This window comes from Mustela putorius, unplaced genomic scaffold (genome assembly GCF_011764305.1).
Source record: "Mustela putorius furo isolate JIRA1106 unplaced genomic scaffold, ASM1176430v1.1 tig00000743_pilon_pilon_pilon, whole genome shotgun sequence".
Taxonomy (NCBI): Eukaryota; Metazoa; Chordata; class Mammalia; order Carnivora; family Mustelidae; genus Mustela; species Mustela putorius.
This window is the reverse complement of record NW_025421464.1, coordinates 5,845,473-5,872,140: the sequence shown is the minus strand read 5'-3', so window position 1 is coordinate 5,872,140 and position 26,668 is coordinate 5,845,473. Positions and strand designations below refer to the sequence as shown.

General features: G+C 46.1%; 2 protein-coding genes across 3 annotated transcripts in view; one reads left to right on the top strand and one right to left on the bottom strand.

Annotated features, from left to right (window-relative positions):
* SLA2 (Src like adaptor 2) overlaps positions 1-18,439 on the top strand; it is a 29,773-nt gene extending 11,334 nt beyond the window's left edge. Inside the window, exons 5-8 of one of the 2 annotated variants that reach the window (XM_004746493.3) lie at positions 216-319; positions 15,462-15,611; positions 16,497-16,629; positions 17,035-18,439. In XM_004746493.3, the coding sequence (XP_004746550.1) occupies positions 216-319; positions 15,462-15,611; positions 16,497-16,629; positions 17,035-17,200 (553 nt within the window). In that variant the 3' untranslated portion in view covers positions 17,201-18,439. The remainder of the gene's footprint in view (positions 1-215; positions 320-15,461; positions 15,612-16,496; positions 16,630-17,034) is intronic. The other variant, XM_004746495.3, reaches the window with a different exon arrangement.
* RAB5IF (RAB5 interacting factor) lies at positions 18,104-26,661 on the bottom strand. Its single transcript, XM_004746492.3, has 4 exons — positions 26,304-26,661; positions 24,422-24,525; positions 19,653-19,782; positions 18,104-18,649 (listed from the first exon to the last, which is right to left on the bottom strand). The coding sequence occupies exons 1-4, from the start codon at positions 26,415-26,417 to the stop codon at positions 18,608-18,610; spliced, it is 390 nt and encodes a 129-aa protein (XP_004746549.1). The 5' UTR covers positions 26,418-26,661; the 3' UTR covers positions 18,104-18,607.
* Positions 26,662-26,668: the final 7 nt, after the last annotated feature.

Below are 26,668 nucleotides of genomic sequence, written 5' to 3'. Positions count from 1 at the left end.
CTCGCTACTTGGGAATGAGGTCTCCAGGCAGAAAAGGCCGGGGCTGACCCCATGAGGTTGTCCTCTGCAGCCTCTGGAGCCGGGACCAACACAAAGCTGGGGGGCCCTTAGAGACCAAAGTACAAGTGGAATTCTAAGGACCAGAGAGGGAGGAGGGGTTTGAGTAGTCTTGGCCCACCCACGCACAAGCTGACCTCTCTCTGTCCCTCCTGCAGGTGGCTGTATGAGGGTCTGAGCCGGGAGAAAGCTGAAGAACTGCTGTTGCTGCCTGGAAACTCTGGAGGTGCCTTTCTCATCCGGGAGAGCCAGACCAGGAGAGGTGGGTAAGCTCAGCCCTGGCTTGTCCTTGAAAACCAAGAGATAGCTTGGTGGTATAGGCAGGAGGTCAAATGTGAAGGGCTGGAGTACCTGGACTTGGAGTCAGGCAGTTTCATTGACCACTATGTTGCTGCCATGAAATCCCATTTCTAAAAGTAGGTGTGAATGGTCCACTGTGGGGATCCAGGCTCAGCCTACACTTTAGTAACTGGTTCTTATAATAGAATATGGTCACAGGATTTCCCTGCCCTGACCAGCAATGATTCCTCCCTCCCCAAGACACAACTTGGCAAAAAATTGTCAAGTTCATGAGGTCTCTGTGCCCTCCCTGGGTCGCCAGCCAGAAAACTCAAAGTCAGCTCTTGATCTTTCTGCTGTATAGATGGGGAGGATGGGGAAACAAAGGCCTGAAGAGGGGTGGGGACATGTCACATTGCACATTCCTATGTGCCTTCTCCCATTTCGGGTACAGGACTTCCACAAACAAAACACAAAGCTAATAGAGTCTGTCTCTGATGCCCCTGTCTCCCTCCGAGCTGCTGCCCTGAGACCCTTATGGTGGGGCAGAGAAGGATGTTACACAAGTGGTGATGCTGATTTTTATGATGGACCCTTTACGTGTCTTCAAACAACCCTGTGAGGATTGTAGTTCCACTGTCCGCATTTTACAGATGAGGAACCTGAGGCTTAGGGAGGAGAAATGATTTGCCGGGGTAAATACAGCAATGAAGCTGGGATTCAAACCCAGCTTGGGTCCTCCTCACTTCAGATATCCAAGAAAGGCCCACGTATCACAATAATGGTGGAATTGCAAACTCAGTGGTAGACTAGTGGGGCAATACTCAGGAATGAGGACAGGTCTTCTGTGCTTGCCCTAATTGAACCAACCATGGTGGGTTGTCAGGGTCCTTTGCTCTCGGTCTCCCTCCTGGGGCCCCCTCTAGCACATCTTTGCCTCTCCTCCTCTTCTTTCAGAAGCTCACTGGGTTGACCTCTCCCCTCTCCTGCTACTTTACAGACAGCATTACCATCCCCCCTACACCCAAAGGCGGGCTGGGGCTGGGGGCTGGCCTGAGTGCAGGCTATAAACAGGAAACCGCAGCAGTGGAGCTGACTGGGGCAGGGGTGCTGCGAACCAGGCCCCAGGGAGCTTGAGAAGCCACAGGAAGTGCTCTCTGCTCAACTGCCCCATACCCCCGCTTCTTTGGTCTGGTTCAGCCACAACCACATAGTGACCAGCACTTACTGCCCCTTCTTAAGAAGGCACATGTACAAGAGGAACTGGCTGGGAAATAAAGGAGGAAGCAGAAAACGATCTTTAAAGATCCATAAACGGGGCACATGGTTGGCTCAGTCGGTTAAGCGTCTGCCTTCAGCTCAGGTCATGATCCCAAAGCCCAGCATTGGGTTCCCTGATCAGCTGTGAGTCTGTTTCTCCCTCTTCCTCTGCCCCTCCACCTGCTTGTGCTCACACACATGCAAGTGCACTCTCTCTCTCAAAGAAATAAGTAAAAGCTTTTTTATTTTTTTTTAATTTATTTTTTTTAAAGGTAACTTTAAAAAAAATTTTTTTAAAGATTTTATTTATTTATTTGACAGACAGAGATCACAAGTAGGCAGGGAGGCAGGCAGAGAGAGAGAGGGAAGCAGGCTCCCCACTGAGCAGGGAGCCCGATGCAGGGCTCAATCCCAGGACCCTGGGATCATGACCTGAGCCGAAGGCAGAGGCTTAACCCACTGAGCCACCCAGGTGCCCTGCTTCTTTATTTTTTTAAAGATTTTATGTATTTATTTGACAGAGACACAGCAAGAGAGAGAACATAAGCAGGAGGAGGGGGAGAGGGAGAAGCAGGCTCCCTACCGTGCAGGGAGCCCGATGCGGGGCTTGATCCCAGGACTCTGGGATCATGACCTGAGACAAAGGCAGGTGCTTAATGACTGAGCCACACAGTACCCCACAAATAAGTAAAATCTTTAAAAAAAATATTAAAGATCCATAAATATACACAAGATTGCTGGGATTAAGATTAGATTTGAGGGACGCCTGGGTGGCTCAGTTGGTTAAGCAGCTGCCTTCGGCTCAGGTCATGATCCCAGCGTCCTGGGATCGAGTCCCACATCGGGCTCCTTGCTCAGCAGGGAGCCTGCTTCTCCCTCTGCCTCTGCCTGCCATTCTGTCTGCCTGTGCTCGCTCTCTCCCCCTCTCTATCTCTGATAAATAAATAAAATCTTTAAAAAAAAAAAAAAAAGATTAGATTTGACTCGGGGCGCCTGGGTGGCTCAGTGGGTTGGGCCTCTGCCTTCGGCTCGGGTCGTGATCCCAGGGTCCTGGGATTGAGCCCCGGGTCCGGCTCTCTGCTCAGTGGGGAGCCTGCTTCCTCCTCTCTCTCTGCCTGCCTCTCTGCCTACTTGTGATCTCTGTCTGTCAAATAAATAAATAAAATCTTTAAAAAAATAAAAATAAAAATAAAAAAATGAAAAATAAAAAGATTAGATTTGACTCTTAGCTTCCCCATAGCCAACCCCAAAAGGGGGTAGATCAGAATGCAGTTCTCATTATCACAAAAGGAAGAGATTTGTCAGTTCTACAGGAAAGGAAATAGTTTCCCCAGTACTAATTTCTAATCTCTCATCTGAGTCTTCTTTTAGGACAGTATTTGTCAAGCTGCACGTTAAAACCTGCATCAGTTTAGTTCAGTGGTTATAGAGCAGTGGGTCTCAAATCCAGGTGGCCATCAGAATCACCCAGAGGGCTTAAAACAAAGAACTGGCCACACACCCAGATTTCTTATTTGGTGGGTCTTGGGCAGGGCCTGAGAATTTACATTTCAAACAAGTTTGCAGGTTATGCTGCTGCCGTGGGGACCACACTTTAAGAACCACTGATCTGGGGGCATCCGGATGGCTGTCAGTTAAGTGTCTGACTCTCGGTTTTGGCTCAGGTCATGATCTCAGGGTGGTGCGATTGACTCAATGTCCAGCTCTGTGCTCAGCGCAGAGTCAGCTTGAGAGTCTCTCTCTCCCCCTCCCCCCTGCTCCTCCTCCCCCTGCTCCCTCTTTCTCTCAAATAAATAAATTAAAAGAATAATATAATTAAAGAAAAAGAACCACTGATCTGGGGGCACCAGGCTGGCTCAGTTGGTAGAGCATATGATTCCTGATTTCATGGTTGTGAGTTTGAGCACCATGTTGGGCAGAGATTACTTAAAAAAAAAAAAAAAAAGACCTTGGCTTCAAGTTGGAATCATCTGGGGAGCTTTATAAATTACTAATGCCTGCACCCAACTCCCAGAGTTTCTGGGGCTTGAACCCACAATCCTCATGGGGCTCTAATCCACAACCCAGATCAAGATCAAGACCTGAGCCAAGACCAAGAGTCAGATGCTTGGGCCACGTGGGTGGCTTATTTGGTTGGGCATCTGCCTTTGGTTCAGGTCATGGTCCCAGGGTCCTGGGATACAGTCCCGCATCATGCTCCTTGTTCAGCAGGGAGTCTGCTTCTCCCTCTTCCTGCCTCTTCCCCTGCTTGTACTCTTTCTGTCAAATGAAAAAATAAAATCTTTGGGAAAAAAAAAGAGTCAGATGCTTAACTGACTGAACCACCCAGGCACCCCTGAGTTTCCGATTTAATTGGTCAGGGCTGTAAGCTTGGCCCTAGAAGATATAAAAGTTCCCTTGGTGATTCTGATATGCAGCCTGGGTTGCGACCCCTTCATTTGGTGGATATGGACCAGGGAGCGTTTGAAGTGCAGAACATTCCAGGTGCATCACTGGGGTTGGGAGGAATATTGTTTCATCCTATTTTTGTTTTAGGTAATTTTTAAAAGATTGTATTTATTTTAACAATGAGGTTTTTGTTTTTGTTTTATTTTTAAGATTTTGTGTATTTTAGAGAAAGAGCATGAGCAGGGAGAGGTGCAGAGGGGGAGGGAAAGAACCTCAAGCAAAGCACAACAAGCGGTTCAATCTCACAACCCTGAGATCATGACCTGAACAGAAACCAAGAGTCAGATGCTTAACTCACTGAGCCACCCAGGTGCCCCTAATTTTTTTTAAAGATTATTTATTTATTTTAGAGATCGAGTGAGAGTGCGTACAAGAGTGGGGAGGGGCAGAGGGAGAGAGAGAATCCTCAGACTTCCCACTCAGCACAGAGCCCAACGCAGGTCTTGATCCAGGACGCTGAGATCATGACCTGAGCCAAAATCAAGAGTGGGGCACTTAACTGACTGAATCAGCCAGTAAAGTAAAGTAAATCAGTCAGTAAAATTACCTGACTTAGGTAATTTTAAGTGTGTCCTAGGTCGCAGTGTAAAATTTCATACTGTGGTTTGTAGCCCAAAAAAGTTTGGTGGCGCCTGGGTGGCTTAGTTTGTTAAGCATCTGACTCTTGATCTCAGCTCAGGTCTTGATCTCAGGGTCATGAGTTCAAGCCTAGTGTTGGACTCCATGCTGGTTGTGGAACCTACATTAAAAAAGAAAAAAAAAAAAATGTTTGGCACTGCAGCTCTATGGGACCTGGGGAACGTCATAGAACGCTAGTTCTCAAACTAGTTCTCAGACTCAGAATTGTCCGGGAAAGACTCTTGGGTCCCTTTCAAAAGGGATTGGGCTCAGAGGTCAGAAATCTGCTTCCTTCACAAGGTCTCTGGATGGTTCTTATGTTCTTTTATGTTTGAAAACACAGTTCCATTCTAGGGAAACCAGAATTAAGTAGTAAGAGACATTTTTTTTTTTTTTTACAGTTACATAATGCATCTTGTTGTATGTAATACTAATTAATTAGTGATTGAGTGAATGCATTCAGAATCACCTTTTCTTGGGGCGCCTGGGTGGCTCAGTGGGTTAAGCCGCTGCCTTTGGCTCAGGTCATGATCTCAGGGTCCTGGGATCGAGTCCCGCATCGGGCTCTCTGCTCAGCAGGGAGCCTGCTTCCTCCTCTCTCTCTCTGCCTACTTGTGATCTCTCTCTGTCAAATAAATAAATAAAATCTTTAAAAAAAAAAAAAAAAAAAGAATCACCTTTTCTTTTCACCAGTGTCCAAATATACCTCTGGGAAGGGAATTCTGCTGGGGAATTTGAGTCTGTGTGTAGACTGAGGAGGAAGGCCTGGGGCCTGTGAGCTCCCAAGAAGCCTACTCAGAGTTGCCAGGGAGGGGAAGACCTCTCTATCTTCCCTAGGGTCCCTCTGGCATATCTATTTATGTCCTAAGCCTGGGGGAAGTCATGGCAGAGCCTGTATCAGGCCCCAAACCTTGGTCTGTGAAGGGACACTGACGACTTTGTGGAGATCATAGGATTGCTCCAAAGGTCAGCAGCAAGGCCAAGTCCCCACAGCATTACCCCTCACCTCCCTGCTGTCCTACTGCGTCTCTGTTCTTTGGTGGGTGCTTTAAGAAAGACTGATGATCAGGCCATGCTTCCCTCTCCTACAGAACAGAGGCTTAACCCACTGAGCCACTTCTGTCCATTATGTCATCTTGGAAGCACTTGTTGAACATTTCTTCTGAGTCAGGCCTGTTAAGTCATGGCTCTTGTCCTCAGGCTGCAGACGGTGGAAAGTCCAAGGCTATCAACTTCTCAGAGGCCTTAGCAGAGAAAGGTCAGGAGGGTCCTCTAGGCCCATCTCCCACACACAGCTTCCAATCAGTCCTTCATACCACTGTGGACCCTATCCCACCTCCTGGTATCATCATTAGAACAGCAGGGGAAACATGGTACCTCGCCCCAGAGGTCCCTGCAGGCCAAGATGAGACATAGGCTATGGAACTGGAACTTTCTGGAATCCAGGACATTGTACCTTCTCTGCCTTTTCCCCAGTGTGTCTCCCTCCAACCCCTGTACCCAGCCACAGCTCCTACCATTCCTTCCCGGAGCCTCTCTTCTGGCTCACTGCCCACCAGAACGTTCTGTGAATAAACCTTCTTCTTCTTTCCACTGCTGCTTCCTTGCACACACTCCTCCCTCAATCTTGGAAAGACCTATCCTCCATTCTTCCACTTGAACTCACACTCACCCTTCATGACCCATTTCGATGTATTTCCCCAGGCTATTTGCCACCCTTTGCTCTCAGACCACTTTTGTAACTACTGTAAACTTAGTTCTTAAAAGAAAAAACAAAAACAAAAAAACTGGGGTATGTGGTTTAAGAGCACAAGAGCTAAATATTTGAAATGGGGACCATAAAGGAAAATTCCAGTGTGGGAAGTACGGTCAGGACCGCACTTCCTTCCCAGAGTACAAAGATCTAATTATGTCTGTCAGGCCTTGTGCAGGGCGTGTAGCCAGTGCTCAAGGGATGTATACTGAATAATGAATGAGTGAATGAATGCATGAAAATACAATGGGGGAGGGGAGAGGATGAAGATCTGGGGAAGACTTTCTCCAATACCACATGTTCACAGACAGGAGAGGCGTGCAAATAGTAAAACATTCCCCCAAACTGCTTGTAATCACGGCTCTGTCCGGCATTTATCCCAGAGATTCACTCACTCATTCACTCATTCATTCATTCAACAAATGGCTCTTGTGTGGTGACTCTGTGCCTACTATTGTTGTAAGCAGTGGGGATTCAACGATATAAAAAGCAAAATCCTTGTCCACAAACCAGCTGGCAAAATGGACAGCGAACACATAAATAAGGAGGTGTCTGATCATGGTAAGTGCCACATGGAAACAAGAAAGCTGCCTAAGAGGGGCAGGGTCACGGGACATGTGCAAGTGTACAAAGGCCTGCAATAGATGCATCCTCAGCAGGGACAGGTGTGCTGGGAGTCAGCAATCGAGGTCGCTGGGAGTCAGGTTGGGCTGGGGACTTTGGTTCTCAGCAGGGGAGTGACATGAACTGATCCCTCCACAGCTTCAAAGAGAGGATTTGGGGTTGGGGTAATGAGGAGGAAACCGGAAGCCACTTGGGACATTGTTGCAGGTTCTGTCGAGTGAGAGTGGTCGGGTTCTGGATATATTCTGAATATAGCCAGTAGGGTTTGCTGTCGGGCGGTATGTGAGCTGGGAGAGAAGGGAAGCAGTGAGCCTGACTCACTGTGAGGATGAGAGCTTAGTGATAGATGCACAGCACTGCTGTTTTCTGAGATGGGCAGATGGAGGAAGGATACATCAGAACCATCCTTCAGGAGGCTCACAGTTGGTTGTGTGTGTTCTGGGGTGAGGGATAGGGCTGAGGGACAGGCGATGGCAGAGCAGGACTCTTGGTGCCACAGAAGCACTGCTGCCTGGCCAAGTAAGAGCTGGACCTTCTCTCCTGCAGGGAAGGTCTTCTAGAAGGAGGCTGAGCAGAACTGAGTTGTGAAGGGAAGACTGGTGGTTACTCAGATGGAAGGGTCTTCCCTACGAAAGGAACAGTGTGAGCAAAGGACCATAGGCCTGATACAGTTTATTGGGTGTTTGCTGCATGCCAGACGTTCCTAAAATATTTCCCTTGCTTCACCACTTGAATCCTTGTGCTGATCTGATGACATGGTGAGAATTGTTATCTCCCTTTACAAGTGAAGAAACAGATCCAAGAAGTCAAATAATGTGCCTGGAGACACAGCTAGTAAGCATGGGGCAACAGGGGTGTTCTAGCATGTGGTTGTGTGTGGGATTTGAACCCAGGGAGTCTGAGTTAAAGTGGAGATGTCCTGGCACTGGGAGAGAGCGGAGGTATTTGGGACTGGATGGAGCAGTGAGAAGGAACTCAGGATACCAGCCCAAGGCTGGTCACAGATGGCATTGGTAGGTGACCTGTCTCCACAGTGGGGTTGTCAACCCCACATGGGGTTCATGGAACTTGTTATCCCTGAGCGTACCAGCTAGCTACTCAGTGTGGTGCCCTTCCCAGTTTTAGCAACTGTGGAGACAGTGAGCAGCATGGGGTGGCTGTAGAACCACACAGGGGATATGGGGACTTAGTCACTTAGTTCAGCTGGCTTGCTTGGCCTTCAGGGCTTATTTTCAGATAAATTAGCTCTTTCCCAACCACAGAGCTATTTCAGAGCCACAGCTCAGCTCCAGAAGAAACTTTTTTTTTTTTTTGAAGATTTTATTTATCTGACAGAGGGAGAGAGATCACAAGTAGGCAGAGAGGCAGGCAGAGAGAGAGAGAGGAGGAAGCAGGCTCCCCGCTGAGCAGAGAGCCCGATGCGGGGCTCGATCCCAGGACCCTAGGATCATGACCTAAGCTGAAGGCAGAGGCTTAACCCACTGAGCCACCCAGGCTCCCCAAGACTTTTTTTTTTGAATTAAGTAATCTCTACACCTAAGGTGGGGGTCAAACTCACAACCCTGAGATCAAAACTCATATACTTTACTACTGTCTGAGCTACCCAGGCCCAAGTAGAGATTCTTCTTAAAGGTACAAAAGTCAAGGAGCCGTCAGAGTCAGGGAGAGAACAAGGAAAAGGAAGCATGAATCCTACTCCAAACTTCCCAATGTATATTGATTTTATATACTATAGCCTTGCTAAATTTACTTATTAATCCTAGTAGGTGTTTAGAGATTACTTAGGACTTTCTACATATGTAATCACATTATCTGTAAATACAATTTGCTTGTTTTCCAACCTATATGCCTTTAATCTCTTTTCTTGCCTTATTGTACTAGGACCTCTAGTACAATGAATAAAGGGGTTAGAATGTTCTTGTTCTTTGTTCCCAATGTTGGGAGGAAAAATTCAGTCTTTCTTATTAAGTATGATATTATTAACTATATTAGATATTAACTATAGATGCTTCACAGATACTCTATGTCAGGTTGAAAGTAGTCTTCTGTGGTAGGCAGAATAATATCCCCCCAACCCCAAGATGTCTTGGTCCTAATCTCTGGAACTGGTGAATATATTACCTTTCATTGCAAAAGGGAGTTTGTAGATGTGACTAAGTTGAGGATGCTGAGATGGGGGGATTGTCACAAATTATTCGGATGAGCCCAATGAAATCCCAAGGGTCTTTATAAGAGAGAGGCAGGAAGATCAGAGTTCGAAAGAGATTGAGATGAACGTTATGCTGTTGGCTTTAAAGATGGAGAAAGGGCCATGAGCTAAGGGATGTAGGTGGCTTCTAGGAATTGGAAAAGCAAAAAATGGATTATCCTCAAGGGCTCACAGAAGAAACACAAGCTTGCTGACACCTTGATTTTAGTTCAGTGAAATCCATTTCAGTTTTATGATCTCCAGAATGATAAGATAATAGATTCATGTTATTTTGAGACACTGAATTTGTTGTAATTTGTTATAGCAGCAATAGGAAACTATTCAACCTTCTATTTGTAGTTTTGTGGTTGTTTTTTTTTATCAGGATGAGTGTTGAATTTTGTCAAATGATTTTTCTACATTTCTTCAGGTGATCATGGTTTTTCCTCCTTTATTGTATTTATATAGTGAATGTTCCTTTTTTTTTTTAAGATTTTATTTATTTATTTGACAGACAGAGATCACAAGTAGGCAGAGAGGCAGGCAGAGAGAGAGGAAGGGAAGCAGGCTCCCCGCTGAGCAAAGAGCCTGATGCAGGGCTTCATCCCAGGACCCTGAGATCATGACCCGAGCCGAAGGCAGAGGCTCAACCCACTGAGCCACCCAGGTGCCCCCCTTTTTTGATGTTCCTTTTTTCTTTTTAAGATTTTAAATACACATTTTTTTTATTATTATTATTTTTTAAAGATTTTATTTATTTATTTGAGAGAGAGACAGTGAGAGAGAACATGTGCAAGGAGAAGGCCAGAGGGAGAAGCAGACTTCCCATGGAGCTGGGAGCCCGATGTGGGACTCGATCCCGGGACTCCAGGATCATGACCTGAGCTGAAGGCAGTCGTCCAACCAACTGAGCCACCCAGGCGCCCTCTTTTTAAGATTTTATTTATTTGGGGGCACCTGGGTGGCTCAGTCCATTAAGCATCTGCCTTCTGCTTGGGTCATGGTCCCAGGGTTCTGGGATCGAGCCCTGCGTCCAGAGCCCTGCTCAGTGGGGAGCTTGCCTCTCCCTCTTCTTGTTGCTCCTCCTGTTTGTACTGTCTCTGTCAAATAAATAAATAAAATCTTAAAAAATATATTTTATTTATTTGACAGAGAGAGAGTGAGAGAGCATAAGCAGGGAGAGTGGCCAAGGGAGAGGGAGAAGCAGACTCCCTACTGAGTATGTCCCAGTGTTAGAGAATGTCTAAGGGGCCCCAGTATTCCCTTTAGAAAATATTTTTAGTTAAACAATGAAAATACAAAAATGTGTGAGCTCAGCTAAATCAATAAAGTTACATTTGTAGCTTTACTTAATTATTCTTTTAAAGTAATCTCTATGACCAATGTGGAGTTTGAACTCACGATGGGACTACTGACTGAGCCAGCCAGGAGCCCCCATTTGTAGCTTTAAATGCTTACATTTCAAGAAAAGAAAGAAAGAATAAAAGAAACTTTATAAAATAAAGTTTCTATCTTAAGAAGCTAGAAAGAGGGGCGCCTGGGTGGCTCAGTGGGTTAAAGCCTCTGCCTTCGGCTCAGGTTATGATCCCAGGGTCCTGGGATGGAGCCTCGCATCGGGCTCTCTGCTTGGCGGGGAGCCTACTTCCTCCTCTCTCTCTGCCTGCCTCTCTGCCTACTTGTGATCTCTGTCTGTCAAATAAATAAATAAAATCTTTAAATTAAAAAAAGAAGAAGAAGCTAGAAAGAGGGCCAACTGGGTGGCTTAGTTCTTAGGTGTCTGCCTCTGGCTTGGGTCACGATCCCAGCAGCCTGGGATCGAGCCCTGTATTAGGCTCCCAGCTCAGTGGGGAGCCTGTTCCTCCCTCTCCAGCTCCCCTGTGCTTGTGTTCCCTCTCTCACCATCTCTCTGTCACAAATAAATAAAATCTTAAAAAAGAAAAGCTAGAAAGAGAAGAATAAATTTAGATGGAAGGATGGAAGGGATGAAATAAAGATTAAGGCAAAAATAAATGGAAAAAAAAAATAGGGGCGCCTGGGTGGTTCAGTTGGTTGGGTGTCTGCCTTTGTCTTGGGTCATGATCTAAGTCCTGGGATCGAGCCCTGCGTTGGGCTCTCTGCTCTGCAGGAAGTCTGCTTCTTTCTCTCCTTCTGCCTACCTCTCTCCTTGCTTATGATCTTTCAATCTCTGTCAAATAAATAAATAAATAAATAAATAAATAAATAAATAAAATCTAAAAAAAATAGAGAAAAGTCAGTTATCCCAAAAGATTGATAAAATTGATAAACCTCATGGCTGCTTGGCTGGCTCAGTTTGTAGAGCATGTGACTCTTGATCTCAGGGTAATGAATTCGAGCCCCGTGTTGGGCACAGAGATTACTTTAAAAAAATGATAAATCTTGGGATGCCTGGGTGACTAAACAAAACTAATTAAGAAAAAAACAATATATTACCAATATCAGGAATGAAGAGGGACATCACTACAGATCCTACACACATTAAATGAATAATAAGGGCATATTATAAGCAACTTTATTCCAGTAAATTCTACAACTTGGATGAAATGGACAAATTCCTTAAAAGACAGAAATCACCAAAACTGATATAAAAAATATAAATTTGAATAGCCCTATATCTATTACCTAAATAGAATTCATAATTTTAAAACTTCCTGCAAAGAAGACCCTGGGTCCAGATTGCTTTGCTAGTTAGTTCTATCAAACATTTAATGAGGGGTTTCAGGGTAACTCTGTTGGTTAAGTGTCTGCCTTTGGCTCAAGTCATGATCCCAGGGTCCTGGGATCAAGTCCCACACTGGGCTCCCTGCTCAGCAGGGAGTCTGCTTCTCCCTCTCCCTCTGCCCCTCCTCCCCCACTCGTGCTCTCTTTCTCAAGTAAATAAAATCTTTAAAAAAAATTTAAAGAAGACAAAAACACAATTTTACATAAACTTTTTAAAATATTTATTTATTTAAGATTTCATTTATTTATTTGACAGAGAGAGACAGCAAGAAGGGGAACACAAGCAGGGGTTAGTGGGAGAGGGAGAAGCAGGCTTCCTGCCGAGCAAGGAACCCAATGTGGGGCTCGATCCCAGGACCCTGGGACCACAACCTGAGCAGCCGAAGGCCGACACTTAACGACTGAGCCATCCAGGTACCCCTGAAAATATATATATTTCTTAAAAAATGACTGTTAATAAAAAGGGATGCCCAGGGATGCCTAGGTGGCTGTTGGTTGACCATTTGACCCTTGGTTTCAGCTCAGGTCATGATGTCAGGGTCATGAGATCAAGTCCCACATTGTGTTTCATGCTCGTCAGGGAGTTTGCTTGAGATTCTTTCTTTCTCTCCCTCTGCCCTCCTGCCTCCCTCTCTAAAATAAATCTTTTTTTTTTTTTTTTAAGATTTTGTTTATTTATTTGACAGAGACACCATGAGGGAGGGAACACAAGCAGAAGGAGTGGGAGAGGGAGAAAGCAGGCTTCCTGCTGAGCAGGGAGCCTGATGTGGGGCTCAACCCCAGGACCCTGGGAACATGGCCTAAGCCAAAGGCAGACACTAAACTACTAAAACAAATAAATCTTTTTTAAAAAGTGTGCCCCTAAACCAAATAAATCTTTTTTTAAAAGTGTGCCTGGCTGGCTCAGTTGGTAGAGCATGTGGCTCTTGATGTCAGAGTACTGAATTCAAGCCTCATGCTGGGTGTAGAGTTTACTTAAAAAAAAAAAAAAAAAAGTCAAGGGGCGCCTGGGTGGCTCAGTGGGTTAAGGCCTCTGCCTTTGGCTCAGGTCATGGTCCCGGGGTCTTGGGATCGAGCCCCGCATCGGGCTCTCTGCTGAACGGGGAGCCTGCTTCCTCCTCTCTCTCTCTCTGCCTACTTGTGATCTGTCAAATAAATAAAATCTTTTTTTAAAAAAGTCAAATATATTTCCTAATTTTTCTTGTGATTTATTCTTCGATTTCTGGGTTATTCCTATGTATTTGGGGATTTTCCAGATATTTTGCTATTAATTTATTAATTCTGTTGTGGTCAAATAATATAACTATTTCTTTTAAGATTTCATTTATTTGAGGGAGAGAAGGAGCAGGGGCAGAAGGAGAGGAAGAAGCAGATTCACTGCCAAGCAGGGAGCCCAATTTGGGGCTTGATCCCAGAACTCCGTGATCATGACCTGAACTGAAGGCACTCAACTGACTGAGATATCCAGGTGCCTCCATAACTTTTTTCTTTAAAATATTTATTTATTTATTAGAGAGAGAGAGAGGCAGTGCGCAGGGAGGGGCAAAGGGAGAGGTAGAGAAGTGGACTCTGCTAGGCGCTGAGCCTGATGCGGGGTTGTATCTTACAACCCTGAGATCATGACCTGTGCTGAAAGAAATCAAGAGTCAGACACTTGGGGCGCCTGGGTGGCTCAGTCATTAAGCATCTGCCTTCAGCTCAGGACATGTTCCCAGGGTCCTGGCATTGAGCCCCACATGGGATGCCCTGCTTGGCGGGAAGCCTGCTTTTCCCTCTCCCACTCCTCCTGCTTATATTCCCTCTCTAGCTGTGTCTCTGTCAAATAAATAAAATCTTAATAAAAAAAAAAAAAGACACTTAACTGACTGCCCCCCAGGTACCCCAAGAATATAACTATTGATTTTAATCCTTTCAAATTTCTGTGTTTGTGGTCCAGTCTATAGTCTATCTTGAATATTCCATGTACACCTAAAAGAAAATGTGTACTGTTGTTGGTCCCATGTTCTATGTTAATGAAGTAAAATTGGTTGATCGTATTGTTCAAGTCTTCTATATCCGTAATGATTTTTAGTCCCATCAAGTACTGAGAGAGGAGTGTTGAAATTTTCAATTATAATCATGGATATCTATTTCTTCTGTTAGTTCTGTCAGTTTTGCTTCATATATTTTGAATCTCTGCATTTGTATGTAATTGAGTGCATACAAATTCAAGATTTTTAATATATATATATATATCCATCTTATCTCTGTTAATACTCTTGGTCTTGCATTTTACTTTGCCTGATTAAAAAAATTTTTTAAAAAGATTTTGTTTATTTGGCAGAGAGCGAGAGGGAACACAAGTAGGGTGAGTGGGAGAGGAAACAGGCTTCCTGCTGAGCAGGGAGTCCAATGATGCGAAGCCTGGGCTTGATCCCAGGACCCTGGGATCATGACCTGAGCTGAAAACAAATGCTTAATGACTGAGCCACCCAGGCGCCCCTTACTTTGCCTTACCGTGCTATTAATTTAACTACTCCAGCTTTCCTATGATTGTTTCATGATACATCTTTTCCCATCTTTTTTTTTTTTTAAGATTTTTATTTATTTATTTGACAGATAGAGATCACAAGTAGGCAGAGAGGCAGGCAGAGAGAAAGAGGGGGAAGCAGGCTCCCTGAGATCCCGATGTGGGGCTTGATCCCAGGACCCTGGGATCATGACCTGAGCTGAAGGCAGAGGCTTTAACCCACTGAGCCACCCAGGTGCCCCTTTTTCCATCTTTTTACTTTTAGCCTGTTTTATTATTCAAAGTGTGTTTATCAGATATTTGGGCCTTGCTTTTTAAAATCCAATTTGAACTTTGGAGTCATGCTGAATATCTACTTCTCTGACTTGCTATTTCTGTGCATTTTTAAGATTTTTCTATGCTTATGTGTGTAGTGGTTATTAACTTATCCTGGTCTACAGTATTACTGTTCTGAGGCAGGCATACAGGCTGTTTGTAGTTTCGGACTTTTCCAAACAAAGCTGCTTGGAATATTCTCGCTCTTGTATTTCTAAGGTAACATGCTGGGATGAAACTGCTGGTTGTGAGGTGCATGTTTAATTAGTTAATGATAACTCTTTCCAAAGTGGCTGGTAATTATTTATCTTAACATCAGCACAGTAAGAGTTCCTCAACTTCAGCACATCCTTGCTGATCTACTGACAAGTTTTCACATTCTAACACTTCTGGCCACTTGAGTCTATAATAGCCACCATTTAATATTCACATAAACTGTGCCCAGCCCTGTCCTGCGTACTGTGTGAATGATCTCATTTCATCCTCACAAAAGTCCTATCAATTAAGAATGTGTGGGCACTTATGGCCAAGAGAGCAAGTCTTCATCCTTCCCCTATCGGCTTCCCTTCTGTCTGGGCCTGGTGACCATCTCATGTCTTTCTTCTCCCAACTTGGGTTGGGGGTGGGTCCCAGCAGGGCCTCAGTCCTGCCCCATACGCTTTCCTCCTCAGGCTGTTACTCCCTGTCAGTCCGCCTGAGCCGCCCTACATCGTGGGACCGGATCAGACACTACAGGATCCATCGCCTTGATAATGGCTGGCTGTACATCTCACCGCGCCTCACCTTCCCATCACTCCAGGCCCTAGTGGATCACTATTCTGGTATGGCCATTTCCTGCTTCCATTAGACTGGGACGTGGGGTGTGGGGGGCAGACAGTTGTACTCTTAGACACTTCACTTGCTGGAGAATATCCAGACAGGCAGAAGAGGGACCTCTCCATCTCCATACCAATGTGCCAAGAACGTAGGCCAGGACCTCTGTCTTCATCCCATGCCCTGACAGAGCCATAAAGTCCTCCCATGTGGACATGGGCCAGTGCCTCACCTACACTGTGGTTCTGAGTCCAAGACCTCAATGGTAGGCACAGTTCTCTTCACAGGAACTAGTCCCAGAGCTGTTGCTGTTGTGCAATTTAGTTGACTCTCAGCATTTCCTGGTGCTTGTCCTGTTATAGGTACTGGAGCATGTAGCCACGATGACAGTGTCAAAGGGGCAGAGAGGAAAGCCCACTCCTGGGAAAACTGATCGGGGGTTTTCTAGAGGGTGGGTCTGTGCAGTAGATACGGACAGAACACATAGAGATGAAGTATTCTCTAGCTTTCTTCTTCCCAAAGCACTTTCCTAACCAAAGCACTTTCCTAACCAGGTATTCTCAAAGAGTACCATCAACCTACCCAAAACCACAGCCAATTCAATCTTCAAAACTTAGCCTAGAATGATCTGATTGTATCTCAGCCCCTAGATCAACAGCTTGAGGCTCGTGTCCCATCACTTTTTTAAAAAAATGTAATCTCTACACCGGAGCCCTGAACTCATGACCCTAAGATGAGTCTCTATTGACTGAACGAGCCAGGCGGCCCTGTCATTCTTTTTTGAACATGCCTCCACATGCCAAAAGCGGAAAGCTGTCAGGGTGAGGGTGGGGGTTGTTAGGGAGCAAAGTAGGGCTGGAGTCAGCCATGTCAAGGTCTGGATCTTTATTCAGAGTTGGCGGATGGTATCTGCTGCCTCCTCAAGGAACCCTGTGCCCTGCGGAGGGCTGGCCCACAGCCTGGCAAGTCCATACCCCCACCTGTGACTGTGCAGAGCGTGCCACTCAATTGGAAAGAGCTGGACAGGTAAGGGGACCCCTGGAACATGAAGGCAGAACAAAGGAGATAGAAGGACCCAACCTGGGAACCCACAAACCCAAATAAGCCTGTCACCTTCGGGGGCACTGGCAAGCTTGTGAGTACTGACTGATCTCATAAGAGACCAAGCCAGGCTCAGCAGGACTGTACAGGGACTGGCAGGAAGGAGAAAGAGGAAGTGGATAGAGGGCATGCCTAGATGCCAAAGATGGCCAGGATGGAAGTGTCAGACAAGATGGGGTAGAACAGAAAGCACCAGTCCTGAATGGAAATGTCAAGCTGGGGTTTTGGCTGAGAGAATGGGGAGCCACTGGGAGTATGAACTTGAACTGTGTGGTGAGAGCAGGGTGCAGGATGAGGCTCCTTGACCCAACTCTCTTTCCCTCTCCACAGCTCCCTCCTGTTCTCTGAAGCACCTACCCTAGGGGAGTCCCCTCTCCTCAGTGAGGGGCTCCGGGAGGCCATCAGCTCTTACATCAGCCTAACTGATGACAGCTCCTTGGATGATGCCATGGCCCAAAACAGAGGCCAAAAGGGAATCCAACGCTGCAACACCTAGATCCCCAGCTCAGCTCACCTTGAGCACTCTAGAGGCAAATTCAGGGTCCCACTTGCATTCTGTGCTCCTTCCTCTTTCGGCCCTAAGAAGTCATTTAACCCCCTCCCAGTGTCACAAATCCACCTGCAACCTCTAATTCAAGTACAGATCAGCTGAGAACAGGGACAGGGCTCCAAAGAGACTAAACCTCTGGGGTTTGACCCAGTTTGACCTGAGTTGGGATTTCCATCTTTCTCCCCTGCCTACTGAATCCCCTTCAACACACCCCACAGCTCCACCCACTAGGTAGAAGCCACCATTCGTATCAAGAAGAAAAAAAATCATTTAAAGAAAATTTACAAGTCTCACTCAGAATACCATACTTCAGAAGGTAGGACTATAGCTAGAAGGGACAGGAAAGCCGATGGGATGGATGTCTTCCCACAGCAACAGAACCCAGGATGTCCAGCCTCTACCTGGACCTCAGAGCAAAGGGGACCCCTGACAGTCCAGGTTCTCAAACAGCCCCATCAGGCCTCTTCTCTGGACAGTCATAGCTCCAAGATCTCTATTTCATTTTGTGGCTTATCATGTGAACCTGCCTAAGCTTTCCTGGCTACAGTGGCCCTGCCACCTTGTGGCCAAACACAAAATGGCACCTTCTGGGTCTAGCCCACTGCAGTGAGGTCAGTCACATCTCAGCACCAGGTGGGGCATCAGAAGTCACTAAGCTTCTCTCCACAAAACCAAGGCCACAGCCTACACCAACTCTAGCCCTTGATTTCTCTGCTGCCCATTAAGGAAAGAGAGGCCTAGCTGGAGCTGCTACAGGAGCAGGGAGAGGAGGTGAAGGATGAGGTTGGAGGGCAGGGGTCTGAGGCTAGAGGTGAGGTGGGAAAAGCTTTAACAGGTATCATCAACAGATTTTCAATTAAAGATTTGATTTATTCAAGTACCCGAAAACATTCTACAATGGAAACTGTTATTAGATGATGCTTATACTGTGCTAATGACCACGCACATACGGCCACAATGTTTTCAGAAAACTTGAAATGCCACTGATAGTTTAAAAACTGTACACCTGATGGAGAAGTGAGGAAGACAATTTAATGTTTCATCCGGATCCAGAGGTGCATCCAATTAAAAGACAGCTCCCATCAGCAAACAGGTGTTTCATGATGATATCCAAGAAGAAATGGTTGGTGAGGGACAATTCAGAAATGCTTCTCCAAAAGGCAGTTGGTTCTTTAAAAAGTTTCAGATCACAACCCTTGCAGAAAACACTGATGCCCAACACACTGATTCTCGGTCCAGGAAACACAGGTCTTCCAGTTTCCATGTGGCTGGGGTGTCCCTACAATCATGTTTCTGTGCTGTAACTATGACGGTCCTTTGGACCGGACAGAGAGCAGGTGGGGTCTGTAACCATCAGTCATAGTGGATGGCAGTGTAAAAAATGATCCAGATAACCTAGAGAGAAGACAAGCAATGGTCATAGATCACCTGGGTCAACACAGGCCCCTATTCCACAAAAGAAATGTGTCAAACAATGTATGCACAGTGGGCTTCCAAGGGCTATTCAGTGCAACTGGACTGGAGGCCTAAACAATTTCACTGAAATCAAGCTGTATCTAACAGAGCCCAGGGTTACCCACCAGTGCTCCCAAAGGGACCACAGACAAGCTTCCCTCTCAACCAAATAGTGACTGCAGCACTCGGGGGTAGAGTTATAGATGTGGAAATGATATGGGTAAAGTATCAGGATTAACAACAAATGTGGAAAAGAAACCACCAACATATCCTGTCGGCTTGTCAGCTTCACCTCAGACAAAGCAGAGGTTCTCAAAACTGGCTATTCATTGCAATCTCCTGGGACCTTTAGTATGTATGCCCAGGCACCCTCACCCAGAGATTTTGATTTTACTGATTTGGGCTAGGGTCTACAATTTTTAAAAAATTAACTTTTGAGATATAATTCACATTTCATAAAGTTCACCTTTTAAAGTATACAATAAATAAATATATACACACACACACACAATGCAGAGTTTTTAGTATATTCACAGCCTAACTGATTCTGGGACATTTGCATCATCTTCAGTTTCTTCCCATTTCCTCACACCCACACACCCACCCCCCCCAGCCACTGGCAACCACTAATCGACTTTCTGTGTGGATTTGCCTATTCTGGACATTTTACATGTAAATGGAATCATGTAACGTGTTTTTGTGTCTAGCTTCTTTCACTAAGCATAATGTTTTAAAAATTCAAAGTTGTAATCCCTACCAGTACTTTATTCCTCTTTACGGTTGAATACCACATGGCTATACAACATCTTATTTATCTACTGACCAGGTAATGGTTGTTTATGCTTTTTCAAAAATGGTATCCCGATCACACAGTGTAACCCAATCAGTGTGTTCCGCTGGAGAAACAAGAGGATTTACTATTGTAACTATCAGCTATACATACCATGAACAAGGCAAAAGAGGTCATAAAGCCCTCTTTTGTGAGCTCCCATGTGCCACCATATTCTTCCTCATCTATCTGTAGGTAGTTGCTGAAGTAGAGATACAGGACTCCTGCATTGATCAGGCAGAATCTGGAGGGAAGACAAGCACAGAACACAAACTATGAGCTCAGAAGACTCAAAACTCCCACGACCACAGTCCCGTCTTACCAAGACAATCACGGTTGCAGTTAAGTAGTTGTATTATGGGGGCAAGTGAAAAAAATACACGGACCTAGACCCTCAATGGAACTGCCCAGTGGCTGAGCTAGAGACATAAAGAGCAACTTTTTTTTAGATGCCCAGCAAAAAAAATTTTAAATTTAAAAGCACATAAAACTTCTCCAGGCCCTCTCACAGTAAGACAGCATGGTAGCTGAACCATCCCAAATAGGACTAGTACCAGACATGGGCCTCCAAGAAGCTCCCGCTGGGGTGGGGTGGCCACGGGACAGATACATGTTAGGCTGCTGCTTCCTGGCCTAGTGGAATGAGCAAGCACACTAAAGCAGCTCCTGCGTCCATTCCCACTGGGAGACAGTGTCTGGATATGCACTGTTGGCTACGCACCTGATGCAATGGTGAACACTGCTGTCCCTCAGCTATTGGTTAGGAGGAGGCCAAAAACAGAGTGAGCAGTGAGCAGGGAACTGAAACCAAAGGTTTGTGAGCACCTTCAGGAAGGTCTCTGATTCCCCATCTTGTATTATTTAACTAATAAAGCATTTAGAATGCAGTGAGGTATAACATTATCATCCTGATCTACTTATCTCTTCATATAGTCACCATGTAAAGGTAATTTTTATGAACAGATCAACACTTTATGATCTTCCAAGTCACAGGATCTAATCTATTGGGGGACTGTATGTCTTAGGTCACACTGCTCCTGAAGGCTGGGGTGGAAAAATGCAAAGAACTGGTTCCTCCTAATGGACGAAGTGTGGGCTGGTATGGGGCAGGGCCGTACAATGCTGTTGAAGAGTATCAGTATTAGGGGGCAGACCCTGGGGCTGTTTGAGCATGAGACAGACTATACATATGTCAGAAGTCCAGTTTTTTCATTTTCATTTTAAAGATTTTAAGTAGTCTCCACACCCATCAGGGGCTCGAACCCCCAACCCTGAGATCAAGATTCACATGCTCTACTGGCTGCGCCTGCCAGGCACCCAGAAGTCTACTTTGTGAGTAGTTAGAATATGGGCTTTCTCATGAGTTGGGAGAACAGGAGCTGGGAGACTGGTTTATACTTGTACCATGTTTTAGGACATGAGCAGAAATAAAGCTTGAGGACAGGGACTGGGAAAATGGCTGAATGGAGAGGCAAGAAACCCAAAGGCTTCAAGCCTAAAGGCCTGGGAGTATAATGGTTTCAGTTAACAGGCAGGGAGTCAGGAAGAACAGAAGGTTTTTCTTGGATTTCGCACAAAATCCAGTCCTTGGCTTGGCCATGTTGTGGCCACATCCTTATCTTCTGCCAGAGATCTGGGGACTCAGCCAATCTGGCTGCCTCTCTCTGTCAGGAGTTTCATTTTGTTTTGTTTTTGAAAGACTGGCTTATTTATTTTAGAGAAAGAGCGTACATGCATGTGTGAGGGGGGGTGGGGCGCAGGGAAGGGCAGGAGAGGGAGAGAGAATCCTCAAGGAGACTCCTTGCTGAGTGCAGAGCCCAGTGCAGGGCTCAATCCCATGACCCTGAGATCACAACCTGAGCTGAAATCCAGAGCTGGGGGCTCACCCGAGTGAGCCACCCAGGTGCCCTGTGGAGTTTCATTCTGGACAGGCTGTTAGTGGTTCCAGACAAAGACTACTAGCAGGACTCAGAAATGTCACTCTGGGACTCAGCTAGTAAGCTAGGGATGGAGAAGGGCTGAGACTCATTTAGAGTCTCTGGCTATAAAAGTGGTTGCTAAGTGATAAGAGATCGGGAAGTATAAAGAAAGAGGAGATATGGGATGACAGAGAGAAAAGAGCCAACACAGCCCCTGCGTTCTAAGGGTCACAAAAACACAGGCATTTAAATGTTTGGTGGTCAAATGGGAGGGCTCAGGAAAGGACTGGAGCTCAAAAAGAGCTTTAAGGATGGGCATAAATCCTATATTATAAATGAGGGAGAGAACTACACAGATGTGTAGACAAAGAAATGAATGTGCTGGATTGGGGTTGGGGAAAAAAAAAACGTAAAAAGACTCTCCAATCCATTTTTAACTCTATCATAAAAATTCCAATCAGAATTTTAACAAAATAATGAACCTCTAACAAATACTCTGATTTCAGGGCTGGGAGGCTACACTGATAACAGTAAGGTATGACCGTGCTTTCAAGGATCGGTGGGTTTTAAAATATTTTAACAAGCATTCACTGAACACCTATTAATCGTGGTGCCAGGCTCTATGAGAGACAGAGAGGCAAGACGGGAAGATGCAAAACTTCTGCAGAACAGAACCACCACTCAGTTCTCACGGTATAAATAATGAGAACAGAGAAAATGGTTTTACCTTAATATGCCCTGACTATCGCCACACCAGAATGAAGAGAAGCCAAGGTGGAGCCCAGAGAGAGGGCAGTTAAGGCAGAAAGCAGGGAGGAGAGGGTCACCAGAAATGAGCACCAAAGCAGTCTTGCCCTAAGCCCAGGCAACTGGGTCAGACAGATGGAGGAGAGGGAGTGTGTGTGGAAAAATAAATGTCCTTGGGCCTTTTCCAAGAGCAAGGGGAAAGGTGCCAACCAAAGGAGGGATAGGATTTGTTTGGAGTGAGAGAAACTGGCTCTGGCAGGACAGCCTGGGACTAAACCCCAAGAAACAGGCAGTCCTGAGAAAATGGTACTATGGGGAGCCATTCCAAGGCAAATTCATTCCCAAACACCTCCTTTACCGTTTTGTTTTGTTTTCCTTTTTAAAAAAGATTTTGTCAGAGGGAGAGAGAGAGAAAAAGCAGGGGGAACAGCAGGTAGAGGGAGAAGCAGACTTCCCTGCTGAGTAGGGAGCCTGATGTGGGACTTGATCCCAGGACCCTGGGATCATGACCTGAGCCGAAGGCAGACGCTTAAGGACTGAGCCACTCAGGCAGCCCTCCTGTTTTTCTTTTTTTCAATAGCCATTTTTAGCTCTCTTTGTAAAGCTAATCATATGACTGCAGTGAACCATTTATGGAGTGCATATGATGTACTAAGCACTACATTTAGGAATTTACTTGGGTTATCACATTTAGTTCACACATCAATCTTAGGAGGAGGACACTTTTAGTGTCCTTCCCTTTCCAGTGATGAGAGAATGAAAGCTCAGAGAGGTGAGCCCAAAATTATGTAGCTTGAAAGTGGCAGAGCTGGAACTTGAATCCGTTCTACAGTTAAAAGTAAAAAGAGATCTCTAAATAGCTTAACTCATCTGCCACAGTGGCAAGGATAATAAACTAACTCGGGTCTTTGCTATATTATTCCTAGATTGGGTGACTTCAGAGAAATCTCTTAGGAATCCTGCAAGATGAGATGGGAGCAAGGGGTCTGAAGCCGTGTTACTCTCTCCTAGAAAAGTGGTCTTGGGAAGAAGAGGGATTCCCTCTTGTCTTCAGACTGCCTTCCCCCTTTGCTTGTAGGCCTTTTCTTTCACAGAAAGCTCAAACGGGATGACCAACATTCTGAAGAGTTATCTATATACCTCCTCCAACAGGGGAAGACCTATGAACCCCAGGTCTTTGGTCTCCTCACCATCACTCAGAACTCATCACGTGTCCACTCCGCCAAAGTCAGGCAAAGCATAACAAACTCAAACTCCTTCCTTGGACAAATGCTTTGCTCAGTATCATAAATTAAAAACCTTTTTAGTTAGAAGAGGAGATGACATATGCCTTTTGGATTATCTTCCGAGAAAATAAGGGATTTGAAATCTGTTTCACCCTTTTCACCCTATGGTGAGGGAATAAGAGATGTGATCACCCCTAAAACAACCAATGTGATATTCCATGGTTAAGGATCATAGTTTATATTCCGGGTGTGGAAAAAAAAGAAAAGTTCACAAGCTTGCCTGTCCATTTCCCACTGTAGCTTACCCACAATTCCTATCTTGAGACTACTCCTACACATTGTTTTAATTCACTCTGGTGGGCATGTGGACTCATCACTTTCAGTCGCTTGTTAACAAGCTGAGCCAAGACCAGGGGTAGGTGTCAACTGTGCTGCCACCGGCCATGGAAACACAGTAAAAAGTGAGGGTGCAACCTCCTACTTTTTCACTGCTTTTAAAAAGTAGGGATCTGAAATAACTTCTGTCAAAGCCAAGTTCCAAGACATCCAGCACAGTGCCTATATAAGGTCATCAAGTACAGAAGTTCTTCTACTTTGCAAATTTCCATTGGTACAAAGGTCATGTCAGAAAACTAGATGGCCGCTACCAACAGGCAGTGCAGTAGCCTCTTACATGAGATCACTTTGGATCCATAAATGAATGGACTGGCCCAGTCCAGTCTCTGGAAAAATAACATGTCTAAACTAAGATGCTCCCAGGCCTGCTGAACTGAGAAATGCTAAGCCAGGAGTGCCACTGTGGGGCTACTTTTCTGCTTTCGTCACTTTGCTCTCTCACCCATACAAAGTCATCTCCTCCCCCCTCCCCAAGTCATCTTAAAATGTGTGTGTGTATTCCTCCAACTTAGTAATGGCCCTTTCCATAAAAAGGAAACAAAATCTCTATGTGAAAAGAACTGATACAAGAAAATGGAACATACCCAAGACTTACCCAGCTATTCCCAAGAAACCTCGCAATGGTAACACTCCCCAAATAACACCTAGGACCACAGCAATGATCTGTCGGAACCAGTAGATCACATCTAAAAACTCATCCTGTAGAAAGAAAGAATGCATGCATTATCTGCAGTGGATGCCACATGAAAGAAAGCCTCTGTAATAGGTGAGAAATAAAAAAGCTTGCTGCTATAAACACATTTTCCATAGAAATGTCTCCAAGAGCAATGGTACGTAGTTTCCTGATCTCCACTTCTTCTTATAATAAAACATGGTTTAAAAGGAAAAAAAAAAGGATATATTTCTCTTAAGTGATGACTTTTGGGCCTTTGTGCTAAGTAAAAATTCTAGGAAAATTATTTACTTTTTTTAGAAGCTTCAAAAATGAAATGGCTGGGGTGCCTGGGTGGCTCAGTGGGTTAAGCCGCTGCCTTCGGCTCAGGTCATGATCTCAGGGTCCTGGGATCGGGTCCCGCATCGGGCTCTCTGCTCAGCAGGGAGCCTGCTTCCTCCTCTCTCTCTCTGCCTGCCTCTCTGCCTACTTGTGATCTCTGTCAAATAAATAAATAAAATCTTAAAAAAAAAAAAATGAAATGGCTTGTGATGAAACGGCTGTGAAAGTAACTGTGCTACTGGCCACAGAACACTGACCCTCAGAAGAGAGACCTAGGCATACTATCCATAGGCAGAAGGGCTGACTTTTAACCTTCTCAGCACCATCTTCCTGCACAATGAATTTTAAGCAACAAAGAAGAAAGGAATTAGAAACAAAAGTGCTGAAGGCAGGTGCCAGCATATCTGATTTTCATACAAGGACGCTGAAGACTCAGGTTTCCAACCTGCCCCAGATGGCAGAAACCAGTCCTTGTACAAGAAGGAAGAAAGAAATGACACAGCAGATCATAAAGGTTTTGCAAGAGCTGGGCAGGGCTGGGGGCAGGACAAGGGGACCTTCAGGAAGTACCTCCCATTCTCCCCAACCCAAGAGCTCCAGGAAGGAGAACCCACTTCAACAGTCCAGAAAAACAAGGGAAAAACTGCAAATATAACATTCTTTTCAGGCCAACTGGAATCGAGCTGTGTTGGTCCCTTCCAGATCATGGGGCAGAGCTGGGGAGTGCCTACACTCAGATCTTCTGAAAGTGTGTGACCAGTGTAAAAATCTTGAAGCCCCAATAGTCTCTCAACACACATTTGGTGGTTTCCCCCTCTCCCTCCCTCTCTCACTCACCTCCAAGAGGTGGTTTCAATCTCCCTTCTCGCAGTTATTAAGGCATTTGGTATTTAGAAATTAGAGCAATTGCTCTAATTAAAAGCAATGGCAGCTCACCTTCAGTAAGCCTCATCACGTGCTAAAGGCTTTCCTGCACCACGGTACCCCACTTCAGAGCTGTTCTGAGAACTGAGTGAAACAATGCGTGGAGAGAGCACCTGGCACAAAGTCTTTGGTAGAAAACTGTTACCGTTACTGTTCATACTAACGACCGTATTAAGTAATTAATTCGGAGAAGACAAGTCACTTACTGAAGATCCTACTGGGAGCAAAAGGCGGAGGTCGAATTCAGCTCACTCTCGCCGTTCAGGCACACGCCCTGCCCGCGGGTGGCAACTGCTGTGCCCCCTCCTCGCTGCTTCCCGCGTGACCCAGTCGGTTTCACTCCTCGGTGAGCCCCGAGCCCGGCTGTCAGGCCCGGGCCCGCCAAGTTCGCCCCGACACCTTAGTGCCACCACCACGCCGCCCACTCCCCGCCCCGACCCAACACACGCCAAACACTCCGCCGCGCCTGGACCCGGCAGGGGCAGGCTCGGGCCTGTCCATTCGTCCCCGAGTCCCAACCGGCTCCTCGAACCTGCGCCCTCGCCAGGTCCCACCGCACCTTGTCCTCCCAGGCCGCGTCGCTCCGCAGCACCTTGCTCCAGACAGAGACTTTGAGGGCCCCGTTGGCCAGCTGCGGCTGAGGCGGCTCTTCCTTTCGCCGCCCGCCGCTCATCCTCCCGTCGCGCCGCCCGGGCCGGGCGAGGGGCGCGCGGGTCAGGCCAAAAGGAGTCGGACTCTGGGGTCGCGAATCACGGCGCGCAAGGCGGCGGCGACAGCGATAGCGACAGAATCACTAGTCAGGCTCCGTGGTGTGCTGCGGCTGCCTTCACTCGGCCAAAACGCCGGCTCAGCTCCCTGGCTCCGCCGAGACCTGGCGCTGCGGAGGGAGGGGCAACGCAGCGCCGCACGTCCTCCCGCCGACGA

Excerpts from the sequence above, each read along its gene's own strand:
- RAB5IF (XM_004746492.3), bottom strand. The coding sequence starts at position 26,417 with ATGAGCGGCGGGCGGCGAAAGGAAGAGCCGCCTCAGCCGCAGCTGGCC. Across the intron at positions 19,783-24,421 it reads GGTTTCTTGGGAATAGCTGG|ATTCTGCCTGATCAATGCAG; the intron begins GTAAGTCTTGGG and ends TCTTCCCTCCAG. Across the intron at positions 18,650-19,652 it reads CCTCTTTTGCCTTGTTCATG|GTTATCTGGATCATTTTTTA; the intron begins GTATGTATAGCT and ends TCTTCTCTCTAG.